We start from the raw sequence: 21,245 nt of genomic DNA, 5'->3' as shown, positions 1-21,245 counted from the left end.
CGGCACGGCCTCCCATTGCCAGCATCCCCTCCCATCACCGGCACCGCCTCCCATCGCCGGCACCGAGTCCCATCACCGGCACCGCCTCCAATCTCCGGCACCGCCTCCCATTGCTGGCACCGCCTCCCGTCACCGGCACCGTCTCCCGTCGCCGGCACCGCCTCCCATCACCGGCACCGCCTCCCATCGCCGGCACCGAGTCCCATCACCGGCACCCTCTCCCATCACCGGCACGGTCTCCCATCGCCGGCACCGAGTCCCATCACCGGCACCGAGTCCCATCACCAGCACCGCCACTAATCGCCGGCACCACCTCCCATCACCGGCACCCCCTCCCATCGCCGGCACCCACTCCCATCGCCGGCACCCCCTCCCATCACCGGCACCGCCTCCCATCGCCGGCACCCCCTCCCATCACCGGCACCGCATCCCATTGCCGGCACCGAGTCCCAGCACCTGCACCCCTCCCATCACCGGCACCACCTCCCATCGCCGGCACCGAGTCCCATCACCGGCACCCTCTCCCATCACCGGCACGGCCTCCCATCGCCGGCACCTCCTCCCATCACCGGCACCGCCTCCCATCACCGGCACCGAGTCCCATCACTGGCACCGCCTCCAATCGCCGGCACCGCCTCCCATCGCAGGCACCGCCTCCCATCGCCGGCACCGCCTCCCATCGCCAGCACCGATTCCCATCACCGGCACCACCTCCCATCACCGGCACCGCCTCCCATTGCCGGCACCCCCTCCCATCGCTGGCACCGAGTCCCATCGCCGGCACCGCCTCCCATCACCGGCACCGCATCCCATCACCGGCACCGCCTCCCATCGCCGGCACCGAGTCCCAGCACCTGCACCCCCTCCCATCGCCGGCACCGCCTCCCATCGCCGGCACCGCCTCCCATCGCCGACACCGCCTCCCATCGCCGGCACCACCTCCCATCGCCGGCACCGAGTCCCATCGCTGGCACCGCCTCCCATCGCCGGCACCGAGTTCCATCGCCGGCACCACCTCCCATCGCCGGCACCGCCTCCCATCACCGGCACGGCCTCCCATCACCGGCACCGCCTCCCATCACTGGCACCGAGTCCTAGCACCAGTACCCCCTCCCATCACCAGCACCGAGACCCATCACTGCCTCCTATCACTGCCGTGGTCACCACACAGCACAGTGCGACATCTCCACACTACATCTACTGCGACACGGCCAGTTTACGTGCCGTAGCCTATTTCTAAATCTACCTCTGCTGCCTGCAGTGTGTGCTCCTGATTTAGTGACTCGATTCTTATGCAATGGCACAAAACAGAACCCCAACTTCTAATTCCACATTAAATATAAAAACAGCAGCATTGTTTAACACAGTTTGAGACAAATTAAAGAAACATGCACAAGCTGTGCCAATAGGAACGTACGTAATGTCCCAGTGAGGATTCACTGGCCTGAGTTGCAGGGCTGTAGCTAAGCCCCAGGAGCAGCTCTCATTGCACTCTGGCCTCTCACTCACCCAGATTCTCGATGGTGTAATAGCGTTGCTTATAGTCGACGCGGATGGTCTCTGCGTGGGGGCTGCCAATGCCATAGCCAATGGCGTAACCTCTCACCACAATGTTCTGGTTTTCGGGGGGCGTCCAGCTCACAACAATATTGTTGATCAGAGGTCGGACGTGGAGAGAGCTGGGCTTGTCTGGAACCCGGGATTCTGTAAAATACAAAACAAGCAACATAACACAGCAATGAGAGTGAGGGAAACAGAAAGCAGTACAGAGACAGATGGGTATATACGCAGAGAGACAAGAGAAACAGAAACACACAGACACAGACTGTGTGACAGATTAGTGTGAGGACGAGCAAGAAACAGTATCACTGACTAATGGAGACTGTCTATGTGTGAGCAGAACAAGGCAGCACTGAGTCCTGTCCAATGTGTGAATCTACATCTGTGTGCACAACTCCCCAAGTCTGACCAGAGACTAAAGGGAACATGACATGAGTCCATGGGGTATTCTAACATGCCCTAACCACCCTCATTAAATTATCTTCTTCAATGTATGGGGAGTTTGATGGGACAGTGTAGAGAGAGCTTTACTCTGTATCTAACCCCCTGTACCTGCTCTGGGAGTGTTTGATCCAGATACTGGGTGCCTGAAATGGCAAAGTGTTCCACCTCCAGCACAGGTTAAACTTTATGGATGATTCAATAAATATGGGGCTGGGGGGGGGGGGGGGGGGGGCGGGGGGGGGTTGTAGCAGATTTAAGTATTTTAAAACTAAATTAGACACAGACATGAGGGTGCCTACTGTCTATTCCATTTTAATTACGATCCTTACCATCTAGGTCACTTTCAAAGGTTTCAGCAGACACCCAGTCAGAGGTCGGTCCTGTGCCATTCATTGTAATGGCAGAGACTCTGAAGCTGTACTCAGTGTTTCGCTCCAGTCCTGCAACACAAGGCAGAGATTAAACTGGCTATATTCAAGCTCCCCATAGCTGTGTCACAGCACCCCACAGACACAGACAGCCGACCCCACATACACAGACATAGCCTCCCCCACCATCCCAGACAGCCTGCCCCACAGTCCCAGACACAGACAGCCTGCCCCAGTCCCAGACACAGACAGCCTGCCCCACAACCCCAGACACAGACAGTCTGCCCCACAGTCCCAGACACAGCCTGCCCCACAGTCCCAGACACAGACAGTCTGCCCCACAGTCCCAGACACAGACAGTCTGCCCCACAACCCCAAACACAGACAGTCTGCCCCACAGTCCCAGACACAGCCTGCCCCACAGTCCCAGACACAGACAGTCTGCCCCACAGTCCCAGACACAGACAGTCTGCCCCACAGTCCCAGACACAGTCTGCCCCACAGTCCCAGACACAGACAGTCTGCCCCACAGTCCCAGACACAGACAGCCTCCCCCACGGACACTGAGGTTTGACACGTTAACAGCTCTGTTTTTCAGGATGTGCCTGGAGTTGGGGAATCATTAGAGGCCATCGCTATCAGTCTCTGTGCTGAATGGATCCACAAAGGTTTAATGCCGATCACAGATTGAGCAGCAAGACAATCTCACTGACATTGAGCATTGCAGAACAGAGGTAAGGAAAGCTAAATCTAAAACCAAACCAAATCAAACCATAACACAAAACATGGCACACAACACAACATAAGAACATAAGCAATAGGAGCAGGAGTCGGCCATTCGGCCCCTCGAGCCTGCTCCGCCATTTAATAAGACCTCAACTCCACTTTCCTGCACTGTTCCCATATCCCTCGATTCCCTTAATATCCAAAAATCTATCGATCTCTGTCCTGAATATACTCAACGACTGAGCCTCCACAGTCCTTTGGGGCAGAGAATTCTAAAGATTCACCACCCTCTGAGTGAACAAGTTTCTCCTCATCTCAGTCCTAAATGGCTGACCCCTTATCCTGAGACTGTGACCCCTGGTTCTAGACTCCCCAGCCCGGGGGAAACATCCTCCCTGCATCTACCCTGACAAACCCTGTAATGAGATCACTTCTCATTCTTCTAAACTCTAAACCACAGAATATCAGCCTAGTCTACTCAATCTCTCCTCATAGGACAATCCCCCCATCTCAGGAATCAGTCTGGCGAACCTTCGTTGCACTCCCTCAATGGCAAGTATATCCTTCCTTAGGTCAGGAGACCCAAACTGTGCACAGTACTCCAGGTGTGGTCTCACCAGGGCCCTGTATAATTGCAGTAAGATGTCTTTACTCTTATACTCAAATCCTCTTGTAATAAAGGCCAACGTACCATTTGTTTTCTTAATCACTTGCTGTACCTGCATGTGAACTTTCAGTGATTGGTGTACAAGGACACCCAGGTCCCTCTGAACACTAACATTTCCCAATCTCTCACCATTTAAAAATACTCTGCTTTTATATTTTTTCTACCAAAATGGATAACTTCACGTTTCTCCACATTATATTCCATTTGCCATGTTCTTGCCCACTCACTCAGCCTGTCGTATCCCCTTGGAGCCTCTTTGCATCCACCTCACAACTTACATTCCCACCGAGCTTTGTATCATCAGCAAACTTGGATTATTACATTTGATCCCCTCATCCCAATCATTGATATAGATTGTGACTAGCTGGGCCCCAGCACCGATCCTTGCAATGCCCCACTAGTTACAGTCTGCCGACCCGAAAATGACCCATTTATTCCTACTCTCTGTTTTCTGCCCATTAACCAATCCTCAATCCATGCTGGTATATTACCCCCAATCCTATGTGCCCTAATTTTGTTCAATAACCTCTTGTGTGGCACCTTATCGAATGCCTTCTGAAAATCCAAATCCACACCCACTATCTCTATAGCCACCTCTGTCGGGGATTTATCGGCTTTCAGTCCCATTAATTTCTCCAGTACTAATACTAATTTTTTTCAGTTCCTCATTCTTGCCAGACCCTTGGTATTCCACTATTTCCGGGAGGTTTTTCATGTCTTCTTCCGTGAAGATAGACGCAAAGGGGCTGAAATTGCCCCCCTCTATAAGGTCCATTACCGCAGTTAAGAGGCGGGAATGGAGCGGAGAGGCTTTACTGTCCGGGGGCAGACCCGTCTGAAATTGCCCTGGGCCGGAAGCGGTAGGAACGGGTTATTGCGTCGCCCATTTTCCCTCAGGCACGCACCGATCCCTTACCTTCAGGGCTGCTGACCGAGGGCTGTGCGGCTCTTTGTCGGCCAGCGCAGACACGATGGGCCGGAATGGCCTCCTTTTGGGCTGTAAATTTCTATGTTTCTAACCGACAGGCAGCGACCCCTGTGAGAAATTGCTCCGTGGGAGAGGTGCCGCTGCCAGTCAGTGCCACTGATAGCTTTCCCCAGCGGGAGCTCTCTGTGGCTGGGCAGCGCGTCCGCCCTTAAAGGGAAGATTGTGCTGCTGGCGATTCCATATTATTTCTTATTGTCGACCGACTATTATGCCCCCGGGTTTGGCCCCCTCTTGGATGCCAGGCCACTGGCCCGGCCAAAACCCATCCTGGTGGTCCAGTGGACCTAACTAAAAACTTTGCCGAGTTCGCAGTGGCCCTCCCCTTTAACTGAAGGGGTGGGATGTTGTAACGTGTCAGCGCGATACGGCACGCCCGTGTCGTGCTGAGGTCACCAGCGCGGCTCTGATGACTCGGAGCGATGGCCGTTCTGACCCGCCCGCACTTCCACCCCACTGACGATCCCACATCCGCCCCGCTCCACAAAAAACCCCAAGGAGCTGAATTTCCCCGGATTGTCCGGCCCATGCATTGGGCGGACAGAACACTTAAAAAACAGAAGGTGCGCTCCATTTGGGGCAGAGGTCAATTTCGGCCCCAAAGTATTTGTTTAATTTCTCTGCCATTTCCATATTCCCCGTTATAATTTTTCCTGTCTCAGCCTGTCGGGGACCCACATTTACTTTCGCTAATCTTTTCCTTTTACATACCAATAGAAGCTTTTACACTCTGTTTTTATGTCTCTCGCCAGTTTACTCTCATATTCTATTTTCCCTTTTATATCAATTTCTTGGTCCTCCTTTGGTGAATTCTAAAATCCTTCCAATCCTCAGACTTACTGCTCTTTTTGGCAACGTTGTAAGTCTCTTCCTTTGATCTAATACTGTCTTTAACTTCTCTTGTTAGCCACGGTTGGACCACTTTTCTTGTGCCTTAAAGGAATGTGTATTTGTTGCAAATGATATATTCATTCTTTGAATGCTAGCCATTGCTTGTCTACCGTCATACCTTTTAATGTGCTTTCCCAATCGACCTCAGCCAACTCTTCCCTCAGACCTACGTAGTTTCCTTTGTTTAAGTTTAAGACTATATTTTCGAATATAACTAAATCCCTTTCAACGTCTGCAGCAAAAAAAACACTCCAAGCCGCAGATGGAGCTGTGCCTTTCCTGCGGGCACACATGTTCAGGTCCTGCAGCACCACATTGCCACGGGATGCCCTCAATGAACTATGGAAAACTGCTCCCTCATTTGGTGCTGCTCAATTTACTCCCAGCCCAGCGCCATTCACATACAAGTTTCAACAGCCAGTATCAGCCGTCAGAGCCTGATCCAATCCTGCCCTGTCCAACCCTATCCTGTCTAACCCTGCCCTGTCTAACCCTGCCCCGTCTAACCCTGCCCTGTCTAACCATGCCCTGTCTAACCCTGCCCCGTCTAACTCTGCCCCGTCTAACCCTGCCCTGCCCTGTCTAACCCTGCCCTGCCCTGTCTAACCCTGCCCTGTCTAACCCTGCCCTGTCTAACCCTGCCCTGCCCTGTCTAACCCTGCCCTGCCCTGTCTAACCCCTGCCCTGTCTAACCCTGCCCTGTCTAACCCTGCCCCGTCTAACCCTGCCCCGTCTAACCCTGCCCCGTCTAACCCTGTCCTGTCTAACCCTGCCCTGTCTAACCCTGCCCCGTCTAACCCTGCCCCGTCTAACCCTGCCCCGTCTAACCCTGCCCTGTCTAACCCTGCCCTGTCTAACCCTGCCCTGTCCAACCCTGCCCTGTCTAACCCTGCCCCGTCTAACCATGCCCCGTCTAACCCTGCCCTGTCTAACCCTGCCCCGTCTAACCCTGCCCTGTCTAACCCTGCCCCGTCTAACCCTGACCCGTCTAACCCTGTCCTGTCTAACCCTGCCCCGTCTAACCCTGCCCCGTCTAACCATGCCCCGTCTAACCCTGCCCCGTCTAACCCTGCCCCGTCTAACCCTGCCCTGTCTAACCCTGCCCTTCTAACCCTGCCCTGTCTAACCCTGCCCCGTCTAACCCTGCCCCGTCTAACCCTGCCCTGTCTAACCCTGCCCTGTCAAACTCTGCCCTGTTTAACCCTATCCTGTCTAACCCTGCCCCGTCTAACCCTGCCCCGTCTAACTCTGCCCTGTTTAACCCTATCCTGTCTAACCCTGCCCCGTCTAACCCTGCCCCGTCTAACCCTGCCCTGTCTAACCCTGCCCTGTCTAACCCTGCCCTGTCTAACCCTGCCCTGTCTAACCCTGCCCTGCCCAATCCTGCCCTGTCCAACCCTGCCCTGCCCAATCCTGACCTATCAATCCCTGCCCTGCCCTATCGATCCCTGCCCCGCCCCATTGATCCCTGCCCTGATCCAATCCTGCCCAGCCCTGTCCCACTTTCCAGCTGGATAGCCATCAGAACAAATGTTCGGTTAACATTTCCCAACCTAGGCCAAGGTACTGAGGCCAAATGTAGCGCCCTATCACTTCCCCCAAGGTCAAATGGGCTGGGTGGGGGGCTTTTCCTGGCCCACGTAAGTCAATACCACACCATTCTCTGGAGTAACCCACTGAGTGATTGGGAATTGTAGGCTATGGACACATTAAACACAACACACCTGTCAGTCCTTGCTCTCTCACCTGGGCAAAGTGATCTCAGGAAGCAGGCTAAGAGGGAATTAGATATGGCCCTTATGGCTAAGGGGATCAAGGGGTATGGAGAGAAAGCAGGAAAGGGGTACTGAAGGAATGATCGGCCATGATCTTATTGAATGGTGGTGCAGGCTCGAAGGGCCGAATGGCCTACTCCTGCACCTATTTTCTATGTTTCTATGTTTCTATGTTTGAGGCACTAGACTGACTCACCATCTATTATCTGAGAAAGTTGATTCCCTCCGGTAGTGTCCGTCTCCCCTCGGCGACCTCCTTTTTTGTATCGAATATTGTAACCGGTGATCACACCATTGTGGGTCCCTGGAGGAGGTGGCTGCCAGTGTACCACGATGCTCTGGGAAAAGGAAACAGCTCTGTTCACCACAGAAGGAATACAGCACCATCACATCAACCAAACTCAACAATCCTACCACCTCAGCTACCAAACTCAACAATTCCGGGATTTGAGGACTGGTTGCACAGACTAGGCTTGTATTCCCTTGAATATAGAAGATTGACGGTGATTTAATTGAGATGTTTAAGATGATTAAAGAATTCAATAGATTAGATAGAGAGAAATTATTTCCTATGGTGGGAGAGTCCAGAACAAGGGAGCATAAACTTAAAATTAGAACCAGGCCAATCAGGGGCGATGTCAGGAAGCATTTCTTCACACAAAGGGAAGCAGGAATCTGGAACTCCTCCCCAAAAGCTGTTGAGTCTGGAGGTTAATTGGATATTTCAAAACTGAGATTGACAGATATTTGTAAAGGGTTGAGGAACCAAGGCAGGTAGAGTTAAGATACAGATTGGCCATGATCTAATTGAATGGCGGAACACGCTTGAGGGGCTGAAACGTCTCTTCCTGTTCCGATGAATAAAAACTCACCTTGGAATTGCGAACTTCCAGCGTGACATTCTGCGGGGGTGCACTGGGGACTGAAACACACAACAGGCCAGTTAGTCACAGAGCACGGCGTCACACACAACTCGTCACACATCCAACAGCACGGTGACTCAAACCGACGGCACGCACATTGTACTCACCGCCAGAATAGGTTGTGGCCACGACCTCCTCGGTGGAGACACCAGGCCCGTGCTTGTTGTACGCCACTATCCGGAAGCTGTACTCTGTGAACTTCTTCAGCCCATTCATGGTGTAGGAAAGACTCCCGACATCCACATCCTGCAGGGAAAATCAGGAGAGGAATCAGAAGCTAGTCCAACTTTCCATGAAGCACTTGCCGATAAACTCTCCCCAGCAGCTTCGTGGATTATAGCACGGCCCAGGGCAGTCCTGGTCTGAGGGACCTTTTATTACAGTGAAGGTGCTCTGTAAGTGAGGGTTGTTGCCTGTCTACAGACCCTGGTCCCATCCCTGGCCAGTGTCGAGCTGGCTGCTCCAGGCTAGAGTGGCATACAACTGGCCTCGGCCCATCCTGCGCCCGATTGCTATCGGTGACTCCTTTCTGTATGCCAGCAAGGTTCAGCGCCTTTAAATGACAAAGGGAGTAAATAGCGGAGAAAAGGCCATGTAACACTTCCTACTCAGTCCCACTCGAGTGGCTCAAGGAGGAACAGCTACGAATAACTAAGCCCACTATGTAATCCAATCCGCTTCCTCGACTGCTCCTCTCACCATCTTCCCATCCCTCACTGAACTGCGGGCCACAAGAACGGAACAGAAATGCATTCGGCCCAACGGCACTCAACCCTCCAGTACCTGAGTCTGGTCATTGTTCCCAATCGCTCGCACTGAGTAATGCCATTCTTCGTATTAGCACAGGCACTTGTGCCATTCTGCACCGTGAAAAGTCACTACGTACCCGTGAATGGCTGGTCAGTAAAGGGTGGGTGCAGGTGTGAGGACACCTCGCAGTGTTACAGGGTAGGGTGGCTGCTGGTAGTGAGTGGCGTGTTTCTCTAGCTGGACAAAGGGTTATAAAAATCACGAGTTCTTAAACAGCAACAGAACCAGAGCCAGAAATCATCCTCTGCAGAGGTGTATCCTAAACACGGCTTGTAGTATAGCAGCTGAAAATGCTTGAATTCAATTATTCTAACACCAGCTGCAGTGTATTAACCGTAACTCTCTCCAAGGATCCAGCCATATAGCTATACACATCCGGCAGCTCCCGGATCACTGGCCCCTCACTGTCCGCTTCCCCCTGGGCTGTAAATCTCTCGTCCTACACACTCGTCCTCCCCACATCCACCCGGTGAGGAATGCAAGACTCACTGCTCCGTCTCCGACTCAAACTCATTCTTTGCCACAATCTACAGAAACCCTCCCCTCTCTTCAGCAATCTCCAGGCCTTTAAACCCAATCTGGGCACCACCTATCTGCTACTGTCTAAATTCCCTGGTCTTCCCAACGTTGCTGGTCCCGCCTGGATTCCCGACTACAGCCAATATTCACCTGTTCACTCCCTGCCCCTTTCTCCATGTAGTACAGTTTGTAGTTTGCGATTGGCCCATTGTCCGAGTGAGGTTCCTGCCACGTGACTGTGATTGAGGTTGGCGAATTTACTTGTGCAACCAGGTTTTGGGCTGGTCCTGGGACTTGAACTGGAAAACAAAAGAGAACGGCACTTTGCAAATTTCAACAACAGCGAACCCACGTGGGGTGAGGTCAGACTGCGCAAGAAACCAAACTGCCCTTCAGCGCTGATTCCATTCCTTGAAAAGAGAACCATGGAGATTGTGAGGCAGTGCCTTCAGGAGAGGGAGGAAGGAGGTCTGGGAGAAAACTTTTGTTGGTAATATTGGGAACTTGTCAAAAAAAATTGCATAACCTATAAAAACGCAGATCACTTTCAAAACATCCGCACAGAGAGGTTTATGGAACCGGTGAACATTCATCTTGTGGAGCTACACTAGTGCTGGAGTCTGCACACAAACATTGAACAGAGACTGTGAGTGTAACAGCTACTGAATTATCAATCATGTCCCTGTAATGTTACGCCAGTATATTTCACTCCTCGGTGACACAGATATCCTGCTCTGTAATGGATCAAAAGAATCCCTTTGCATCCCAATTGTTTCTAAACAACAACTTGTATTCACATAGCGCCTTTAACACAGCAAAACGTCCGAAGGCGCTTCACAGAAGCATTATCAGACAGAATTTGTCACTGAGCCACATAAGGAGAGGTAGGTTTAAAGGAGCAGCTTCAAGGACAGAGAGGCAGAGAGGTTTAGGGATAGAATTCCAGAGCTTACAGCCCAGGCAGCTGAAGGCACAGCCGCCAATGGTGGGGCAAAGGTAGATAAGGTGAGGTGGTAGATGGGGGAGGGGATATGGGGAGGAGGTGGGTAGATGGGGAAGGAGATATGGGGAGGAGGTGGGGGAGGGGATATGGGGAGGAGGTGAGGACAAGATCTGTCCAAAAAGGGACAGGCTTGTTGGGGTTAAAAGCATTTTTCTGATCGTTGCTCTTAGTCTGTCATCCTTTGATATTTTAAGGTATGTCTAAAGAACATCATTGTTGATTTGAGTACTGAAAGATTTTTGGAACTTGCATGTTTGTTAAGAGCCAAAAATGATTTTTCAACATCATCGCTCAGTGTGCAAACTCAATGGCCCTGTCTAGGCAATCGCAAGAAACAGAATGGAGTATTTTCCATCGCAGTTTTATTGCTTTCCTTCGTGGCTCCACGAGACATGGCCTCTCGCCAACCGAAGGGATCATCCGAGCCTGTGAGGCAGTGTGCCAGAGCTGAGGCCTCACAGTGAAGCTGCAACACGCATGTCAGCGCTCCCTGTGCACCGCGGAATGACACTCTGCAGGGGTGGGGGAGATAAGGAAAAGCAAAATGTGTTGTCTGCAGTGAACACAATGGTGAAAAATGGATCTTAATGTTTAATTAACGGTGCTTAGTGGTGCAGGAAAAAATCAAACCAACTTTAACAAGCCTGCCAGTTGTTTGCTTTATTCAGTCATGATCCATTTCTTTTAATTAGTGCTGCAATGCCGCTCCACAGCGCTCCCAGCTGCTGCACGCCAGCACAGGCTGCAAACACACCTGCAAGCTCGCCACAGCTCTCAGCAATAAGACCCAGCAAAGCCTTTCGTGCACCTTCGCAATAAAAAGGGGAACAAGGACTACATCCTTGGCACGCTGCTAATGGAAGCAGCTCCTGCCATTCTGTCCTGCCCTGTGAAGAATGAAGCTATTCCGAATCCCTTGCAAGCACCCCCCCACCCCCGGAGGGTGCTGAGGCTTGCTGGGGTAATCTCACGGACACTCGCTAGCCTCTGGCAACTCGCCCAAGTGACTATTCTTCAAATTTAAGGCTGAACAGCGAGTGTCGACGGGGCATTTGGTCACTAAGTCCATGGCGGCTGAGCCCACATTGTGCCCAGCAGAGGGCGCTGGACAGCAATCGAGCTTTTCCCATTACTTGTCCAAAGGCACTGTAGTTAATTCCAGTGTATCTACTGCTACCCGAGACATCGGACTTATATTTGACTGATTTATTCTTGTTGTAGCTTTCCATTGATCTAAAGGAGTCAGCTTGGCTCAGCAGTTGCACTCTCACCCGGGTCAGAAGGTGGTGGGTTTCAAGCCCCGCTTTAGGCCTTGAGTGCATTATCCAGGCTGCAACTCCAGTGCAGTACTGAGAGAACGCAGCCTATGTAACAACTGTGAAGAGTAATTGATTGGGCGCCAAGTCCTTTGGGACATGATAAACATGTGACGGGTGAGTCTAATACATAGGGATTTGCGGGAGTGAATCTTTGTGGGCTTGAGGTGTGCACCAGAGGACTTCAGGGCTCACATATAAAGCCTAAACCCACGTTCTCGTTAGTCCCCGCACTAACACATCTTGTTCTGATAGAGGATTTACCCGGCAATGGGGCAACAGTGCTCTCCTTCTCCTTCAGTCAGCGGTGGCTCAGTGGGCAGCCCACTCGCCTCTGGGTCAGAAAGTTGTGGGTTCAAGTCCCACTCCAGGGACTTGCGCACATAAATCTAGGCTGATATTCCAGTGCAGTGCTGAGGGATTGTACTGTCGGAGGTACCGTCTTTCTCATGAGTCGTTAAACCGAGGCCCCGTCTGCTCTTTCAGCTGGACATAAAAGATCCCGTGGCACTATTTCGAAGAAGAGCAGGGGAGTTACCCCCGGTGTCCTGGGCCCAATATTTATCCCTCAATCAACATCACTAAAAAAAACAGATTATCTGGTCATTATCACATTGCTGTGTGTGGGAGCTTGCTGTGCACAAATTGGCTGCCGCATTTCCTACATTACAACAGTGACTACACTCCCAAAGTACTTCATTAGCTGCAAAGCACTTTGAGACGTCCGGTGGTCGTGAAAGGCGCTATATAAATGTAAGTCTTTCTCTTTCTTCTTTTCTTGAACTCCAAGCGCACTAAATTCAAACAATATGACAGTGAGCAAGGAATCGAATCGGAGCTGCAGGGATTGTCGCTGACTCGTGTCCTCCGCCCAATCGTCTGCTTTCAGAAAATTCCAGAAATGTAAAATTATAAAAAAAATCATTTCAGAATCTCCAAAAATTCAGATTAGAAGAAGTTTTGCAAAGGTTATCCAACATAAAAATAAAATCCCCCGGAACTGGAAAGAGCTGGGCAGGCTGGAGCTGCGTTAGGTGACTCCACTCAACCCAACATCTCGCGCTCACTGCATTACAGTATGTTCTTGTTTAAGCATTAAACACAGAATTAAATGTATGGATGTGAATTTAACCATGGAATAGAGAATAGTTTAATCTTTCTTTTAAGGTAATTGCAAACAGAGCGTTTGCAGGTTGAATGGGGACTGACATCCTGTCGGGTGTGTTCAGCCCAAGTCTGCAGCCAGCCATTTCGTCCGATCCCAATCTCGGTGATATACAGCCGGTGGGGCTCTCTCATGGAGACGCTGCCTGTCACACTCCAGCGATTGCACAGAATACCGAGCAGACTGGCTCTGAACACCACGCAAATCAACTTCAAAGCTGCCTCTCCTCGGAGAACAAAAACGAACCATGTCCCTGCCATGGGTGAGCGGCTGCAACAGATTGTGAGCACAGTGCAGGCAGCCTATCACAAACTCAAAGTATCGCCAGGATCCAGTCACAGGCAGTGCCAGCCGTGGTACTGAGCCCCACGGTGGAGGTAATGAGCCCCACGGCGGAGGTAATGAGCCCCACGGCGGAGGTACTGAGCCCCACGGCGGAGGTACTGAGCCCCACGGCGGAGGTACTGAGCTCCTCGGCGGAGGTACTGAGCCCCTCGGCGGAGGTACTGAGTCCCACGGCAGACATACTGAGCCCCACGGTGGAGGTAATGAGCCCCACGGCAGACGTACTGAGCCCCACGGTGGAGGTAATGAGCCCCACGGCAGACGTACTGAGCCCCACGGCGGAGGTATTGAGCCCCTTGGCGGAGGTACTGAGCCCCACGGCAGACGTACTGAGCCCCACAGTGGAGGTAATGAGCCCCACAGCGGAGGTACTGAGCCCCACGGCAGAGGTACTGAGCCCCACGGCGGAGGTACTGAGCCCCTCGGCGGAGGTAATGAGTCCCATGGCGGAGGTAATGAGACACAGTTAGCTAGTCTGGGCCAGGACACCAGTTGGAGTGTTGCCTTTGGCCGCAGTGCCCGGGAACTACTGATGGAGGAAATAAATCAGCCGGGATTCGCTGCTGCTTCCGGAAGGGGCGCAGGTGGGGGCATCAGGTGACCGCAGAACTGGGGTCAGTCCTTCCTCGCCCCACATCAAACAACTCGACTGACACCTACTGAGTACGCTTACACAGGACGCAAAGGTTACTTGGACAAGTATCAGAGGGGCATTGGCACATGTGGAGCTGTGGCCCCAGCTCAAGGCAAGAAACATGTAATAAGGAAGCAGTCTGGATTGGACCCAGGTGCGCGTACTGCTTGCGTAGTAGAAGGCGACAGAAGTTGGCAATCATAGATACACAGATGATCACAGACACGTACACAAGTCACGCTGAAAGATGAGCACTAACCTTCAGGCTGGGTGGCCACTTTGAAAGGAGCAGAGCTCTCTCCTGCTCCGTGCTTGTTGTGTGCGACCACTCGGAACACATACTTCACGTCTGGCATCAGCTCACCAATTGTCACTTCCAGGTCACCAGGTCGACTTGTATTTTCCACACGTTCCCTATTAAAGTAACAGAGCAGGCCGTCAGTACAACTCACCCAACCCAATTGTAGCTGCTAACCTCGCTCTACACTATCTGCTGCTCCCCCACGTGGTAAGGATCAGAGGATAGTGACAACTCTGCTATCTCTACTGTGTTTAGGGCAATGTCAAGTGCACCAAGATCTCTTCTGATCAGCTCCCTCAATGGCCCAGTGGGAAGGGGCACTGTGTGGTGGGCATTAAACCATTCCTGGTCTAACCCGGTGTGGGACTGGGTCCTTCAGCATTAGGGCCACTACAATTAGTCTCCACGCCCCTGGGTAAAATCAGTCGGGATTTGCGATCCTGGTCACTGCCCAGTGAGTCCCGCAGAGGAATGTGGTGTGTGACTGTGAGATAAGGACAGGGTTGGGTTGTGATGCCCTCCATGGCCAAATAAGTCTCCCAACACAGTATCTAAACACACAGAGAAATGGAATTTGGGCGAGAAAATTGGAGGATGGTGGGAGAAGTGCCCCTGGATACGTGTGAAGCACATTCTGAGAGAGGGGACAGTGAAAGGAAGTGTAGCCTAAAGCTCCTTAACAGACGGAGAAACAAGGAGACCTAGGTCTGCAGGTAGAGATCTTTAAAAGCTGGAGTGCAAGTAGAAAAGGCCACAGGAAGCAATGTGGAGTCTGGGTTTTCTGCACAAGCGTAGGGAAGTTGTGTTGAGTTTGTGCAAAACTTGGTTCGGGCACAGTCGGAACACTGTGCACTTCGTTATAGGAAGGGTGTAAGAGCCATGGAAACGCGGCAGCCAATCTGCGCACAGCAAGATCCCACAAAAAGCCATGCAATAAATGATCAGATAATCTGTTTTTAGTGATGTTGGCTGATGGGAAAAATATTGGCCAGGAGACTGGGGAGAACTCCCCTGCTCTTCTTCAAACTAGTACCATGGGATCTTTTACGTCCACCTTAGAGAGCAGACAGGATTTTGGTTTAACATCTCATCCGAAAGACGGCACCTCCGACAGTCCAGCACTTCCTCAGCACTGCACTGGATTATGTGCTGGAGTGGGACTCGAGCCCACACTCAGACTTGGAAGTGAGAACAGCACTGATAGTGCCTTAGCTGCCTGGTAAAGTGTTCAGAATTCTCCCAAGCTATTCAACCCAAGATGTTTAATGTCATCATAACTAAACCCACAACAGATGGGTCACTCCAGAAACCTGCCGCTTTAAGAACACAGTCTGAGAACAGTTTACCATTATTCTGCACAGGGGTAAAATCACCAACAATTTGCCCTTAAAATATGCATTAAATAAAAAAGGACCCCTCAGGCTCCTCTCCTGAAGACACGGGCTCCGTGTGGGTTCACACATTTAGTACCAAAGCCTGATTTGGTGCCTGTGAAACCTGTGCCACAGCAAAGGGCAGGAGAGGAGGGGAACAAAATTGGGGAGCGGCATTATTAAAATAAAACAATGGCATTGATGCGTTGCTCCTTCAAACAGGTGGAATGCTTGAGCCAGTAAACAACCGCTGAACCCCAATCTCTGGGCGTTTAATACTCGACAAACCCCATATAACTGGTATTGGTGCACTAAGCCTCTCGAGGTTGGGCCGGTCGATTCGCGCGACTCTTACCTGTTGGCGCCGTCCCTGGCGTAGTACACGGAGTAGGCGAGGATCTCGGCGTTGGGCTCGGCAGGGGGCCGCCAGGTCAGCTTGATGAAGCGAGTGGAGACGAGGAGTGCCACCACGTCCCGAGGGGCCGAGGGCAGGAGTCCGGCCGTGGCGGCTGCTAGATGGTCAGCAGTGGCACTGGTCAGTGAGGTAGGGGAAAATGTCGGGATGGGAACATCTTGGGGGGCACAGGCAGGGAGCGAGGCGGGATGGCAGACACCACGACAACAAACAAAAACAAAACAAAAAAAAAAAACAAAAAAAAGGAGAAAAAGAAAAGAAAATAAAACAAACCAAAGCACAATGGGAACGTAACAAAATGACCAAACACAGTGAGGCGAGCGAGCGGCTGACTGAACTGAAAGGGAGGTACACACACACAATACAGCAACAGCACCATCAAAAGGCAGGCACACAGCGACACACTGCACCGACACACTCACACCGTGCAACAAGTAGCACAACACAACAGCACTGCACTGAGAGTACAGAACCTGAATCCCGCCCATCCTGAAATATCCCCATTAAAGGAAGCTAGATTCTGGGCTTCAGTGTTCAGCACTCGGGGGGAACGGGATAGCACTGCAGGCTTTCCTACACTTTTCCTTTTTAAACAAGAAGTTTTGCAAAAAGAAATAATCCTATTTGGAAAGCCCCCCAGTGCATCAGAGCTTGTACTCCAAGAGTTATCAGACACATTTAGAACAAGGAACCACAGCACGATTCTGGATAAACTTTGCATTTGTGGTCTTCCATCGCATACTGAAAGACAATGCAGAAACTGTGGTACAGATCCCAGATTCACTGGCCCTGTCCTGTCCCAGATTCACTGGCCCTATCCCAGATTCACTGGCCCTATCCCAGATTCACTGGCTCTATCCCAGATTCACTGGCCCTGTCCTGTCCCAGATTCACTGGCCCTATCCCAGATTCACTGGCCCTATACCAGATTCACTGGCCCTATACCAGATTCACTGGCCCTATCCCAGATTCACTGGCTCTATTCCAGGTTCACTGCCCCTATCCCAGGTTCACTGGCTCTATCCCAGATTCACTGGCCCTATCCCAGATTCACTGGCCCTATCCCAGGTTCGCTGGTCCTATCCAAGGTTCACTGCCCCTATCCCAGATTCACTGGCTCTATCCCAGGTTCACTGGCTCTATCCCAGGTTCACTGGCCCTATCCACTGGCCCTATCCCAGATTCACTGGCCCTATCCCAGGTTCACTGGCTCTACCCCAGGTTCACTGGCCCTATCCACTGGCCCTATCCCAGATTCACTGGCCCTATCCCAGGTTCACTGGCCCTATCCCAGGTTCACTGGCCCTATCCCAGGTTTACTAGTTGGGCCCTATCCCAGGTTCACTGGCTCTATCCCAGGTTCACTGGCCCTATCCCAGGTTCACTGGCTCTATCCCAGGTTCACTGGCCCTATCCCAGGTTTACTGGCTCTATCCCAGGTTCACTGTCCCTATCCCAGGTTCACTGGCTCTATCCCAGGTTCACTGGCTCTATCCCAGGTTCACTGTCCCTATCCCAGGTTCACTGACCCTATCCCAGGTTCACTGGCTCTATCCCAGGTTCACTGGCCCTATCCCAGGTTCACTGGCACTATCCCAGGTTTACTGGCCCTATCCCAGGTTCACTGGCACTATCCCAGGTTTACTGGCTCTATCCCAGGTTCACTGTCCCTATCCCAGGTTCACTGGCACTATCCCAGTTTCACTGGCTCTGTCCTATCCCAGGTTTACTTGTTGGGTCCTATCTTAGATTTACTGGTCCGGTCAGATCCCAGGGAGCCTTTGCCTGATAATCTAAATGCAAGCAAATTGGGAAGTTCTTGCGTGTCAATGAGCAGTCAGGGCGTCCTGCTAAGTGAGCAGAATCTGGGTACAGTTGGAGGGAGGGTGGAAACGCATTGTGTGCTCAGCACCAGGCACAGCTGATGCCAGATGGAGTCAGATCCAGGCTCTCCGGTATGACTCCCTGATGCTACCCAAATAAAACAACATGTTCTGAAAACACAATACGAACACAGATATCTGTTCGCACTCTGGGCTGATCTGAAGATAACTGATATGACATTGAGCCGAGTGCGTTAGTTATGAGAAGCCCATTTCACTCCCTCAAGTTCAGCAGTGCCCAGAATACAGGATGTTAAATCACAGCGCAAGATCAGAGAGGAAGTTGGAACCCAGCTGCAACACTGGAATAAAACCGATATGTGAACTAACAGAGTCGGTCTCCAACACAGCGGGACATTTCACCCGGGGTGCAGCTCACTTTAAGCTGGTTTTAATCAGACGGCCTACTGCTCATCAAAAGATTGAGAGGGGTTAAAAAAAATAAACTACACTGTTCAAAAAAGTTCAAGTGAATCATGGTGTCAAAAACTAACACAACTAACAAACGGACTTTAAACACACATGGACAGAGTTAATTTTTCCCTCCAAACTCCCCGAGTACTCATTGAACCCACGGTAATAATGGAGAGGGGGATATTGGTGCGGCCTGGCTTATACTGTTACAACTGGTGTTTGCTCCTTATTTTTCAGGCCCAATGCAGGCTTCACACTTATCCCCTTCTCTCCCTCCCCCCCACGAGGCAATCCAATGCCGTCCAAGCTCTCGTACATCTCACAGTAACAGCCAGACATTAAGTGCCACACCAATTCAAGTCCCAAGATACCAGTCAATACTTTCAAATCAATATTTCATTACACCAAAAGTCAGACTAACTCTAACTTGTACTTGTTTCTAATTCACTGCAAACAAACTAATGTTCCTTTCTTTCGATTTCTGTAGGGGATTAAGAACAAAGATAGGGCTGAAATTGACCCGAGACAGCCCGTGCTGTGACTTGCTGCTGATATCCAACATGACAAGACGCAGAGTGAGCTGAGCATTTGTTGATTGCTTTCTCTTGTCATTATATCCCTGCCACTAGTTACCTCAATATAAATGGTCATTGCCACCCACTGAGCACAGCAGAAAGCAGCGCTCATTATATCCAGAGGCAGTCATGTACCACATTTACTCGTTCCCATTCTGTTGTCACACTTCCATCCCCGCTCTCCAGTGCAAACTTGCTTTTATTTTAGATTAGTGACGTGACAGTGTCCCTGGCCAACAGCGAGTGGGTCTTGTGCCTCTGACAGCAATGCCGAAGTAAGCTTGCCAGGATTGAGTTGATTGAAATTGCTGGTGCACATCCATCTTATCTTGTTGTACAAGTTGTTTCTTCCTTCGCCTATCCTGGGAGTTTGCAGAAAACCCCAGTATTCTCCCCTGCTGTTGGTTCAAGCCAAACTATTTATATTTTGCCTTAGCTGATGAATTATTTCAACTTCCTTGTCTTCCAGATTATCCTGAACATACAGAGTTCCTCCACAATATCCCCACATTCCCTGAACAACCGATATACTTCCTGTTAAATTCATTCCAGGTTTTCACTCAGTAACGTTCTACCTCCCCAGGCTCAGCCCAAGCATCTTATTCCAAACCTTCTTCTGGTAAAGGCACTTAATCCTGTCGTATTTATCTCGTGAAAGACTTTAAAAACCCACATTTCTTGAATTAAAAAAGAGAGCAATTAAGACAGTGCAGAGATCACATATGCCTTGTATCTGTACCCACAGCTCTGTGTCCTGCTTTCCTATCCCGTTTCTCAGACAGCACCAACATCGTAACCATTCTCTGTCGTAGGAGATGCAAACTTACTGGGGGCCACAATAGAAAGAAATCGTAAACATCTTCAGCAGGGGAGAGGGAAAGGCGTGTGTCGGTATGTTAAGATGTAAAGCGGCCTCATTACTGTGTAATATTGACTGCACGTGAACAGGTCTTCAATCAGCCCTGCACACAACAATCAACAAAAGCTGGCTCTGTACTGCGCTGGGACTGGAGACCAAGACTGCTGCTCCACCCTCCATCCTCACTGCACCAGCTTGGAGCAACACTCGCTTCCTGGGCCTGGGAATCATATCCCAGGGGCTACAACAGGGGGGAATGGGACTCTGCTTCATGCTGTACTTATTCTCCACACTGAGTTCCAACAATAATTTCTCCCCGGGCAGGAAGCTCTAGAATCTCTGCTGATAAAGACGACAAGAGGCTAGCAGATCGTGGAATGGATATTAAAACGACCAATCAATACACTGAGAGATTTATAATGGAAATTTTACAGCAAATCGATACACTGAGGGATTATAAGAATGAGGTTAGATTCATCTCCAGCCATGTCCCGATTCCACTTTTTGCTCACTCCCCTCTGAGTGGCCCATATTTGCCATTGTGTACTATTTTTAGTAATAAAACGAAACACAAGAACACAATAGTGTTTACTGTTTTGCAGTCATAGCCACGTTTTTGCTAAAAATAGTAAAGAGAGGGAAATGCAATTGGTGTAAATGGGCTGAGATCCATGGAGTGATCAGCCTGGCTCTAACACACAGATGGGGAACGGATTGCCACCCTCTATCCAGCTCATTAATGTCACTGTCTGCAGCAACGCATAATTGGATAAAATGTTATCGTAAGTAGTCCTCTCAATGGCCCAGCTAGTTTATGAGTTACTGAGACATACAGGTCAGGGAAATGTCACATTTCATTCCCAGTCTGTAAAGTTAACCGATGTCAGTCAGGGCACTACAACTCGACCATGGGGCGAGGTAGTATCAGCCAGGGTTCCTGCTCCAATCAATATTCAGTCACCTTTTTAAAAGACCCATTTTTTAAAGAAGGTTATTTTTTGCTTCCCTCGTTATTTCCTACTGCGACCGTTCGCTGCCTCACAGTTTGTACAAATTCCTTTTCCCCGTGTCCCTGTTGGTGTGCGAGGACAGCATCGGGCTCAGCTGTGATGCCTCTACAGTCAGATAGGCCACAAGCATTGACTGCCTGTGCTCACCAGTGAAGCTGCCCACTTGGGTGAGGTACCGAAAGGCACGTATGTGGAGCCACGGCCTTAGCAAGTCAGTGAGAAAGGAACTGGATAGGAATGGCCAACACCACTTCTTAGATGGCAGCAGCCCGTGGCTGCCTGAC

The 21,245-nt window shown here is 51.0% G+C and overlaps 1 protein-coding gene across 4 annotated transcripts in view; it reads right to left on the bottom strand.

Moving 5' to 3' along the window:
* Positions 1–21,245, bottom strand: part of LOC139234030 (neogenin-like) — a 164,667-nt gene that overhangs the window by 31,728 nt on the left and 111,694 nt on the right. For 3 of the 4 annotated variants that reach the window (XM_070864881.1, XM_070864884.1, XM_070864882.1), the window contains exons 8-15: positions 16,161–16,377; positions 14,391–14,545; positions 9,819–9,967; positions 8,447–8,585; positions 8,289–8,338; positions 7,613–7,754; positions 2,334–2,444; positions 1,510–1,704 (exon numbers count right to left, since the gene is read on the bottom strand). In XM_070864881.1, coding sequence (XP_070720982.1) covers positions 1,510–1,704; positions 2,334–2,444; positions 7,613–7,754; positions 8,289–8,338; positions 8,447–8,585; positions 9,819–9,967; positions 14,391–14,545; positions 16,161–16,377 — 1,158 coding nt within the window. The remainder of the gene's footprint in view (positions 1–1,509; positions 1,705–2,333; positions 2,445–7,612; positions 7,755–8,288; positions 8,339–8,446; positions 8,586–9,818; positions 9,968–14,390; positions 14,546–16,160; positions 16,378–21,245) is intronic. The other variant, XM_070864883.1, reaches the window with a different exon arrangement.

The sequence above is a fragment of the Pristiophorus japonicus genome, chromosome 21 (assembly GCF_044704955.1).
Source record: "Pristiophorus japonicus isolate sPriJap1 chromosome 21, sPriJap1.hap1, whole genome shotgun sequence".
Taxonomy (NCBI): Eukaryota; Metazoa; Chordata; class Chondrichthyes; family Pristiophoridae; genus Pristiophorus; species Pristiophorus japonicus.
Note: the sequence above shows the minus strand (reverse complement) of the source record. Positions and strands in the feature narration are given on the sequence as shown.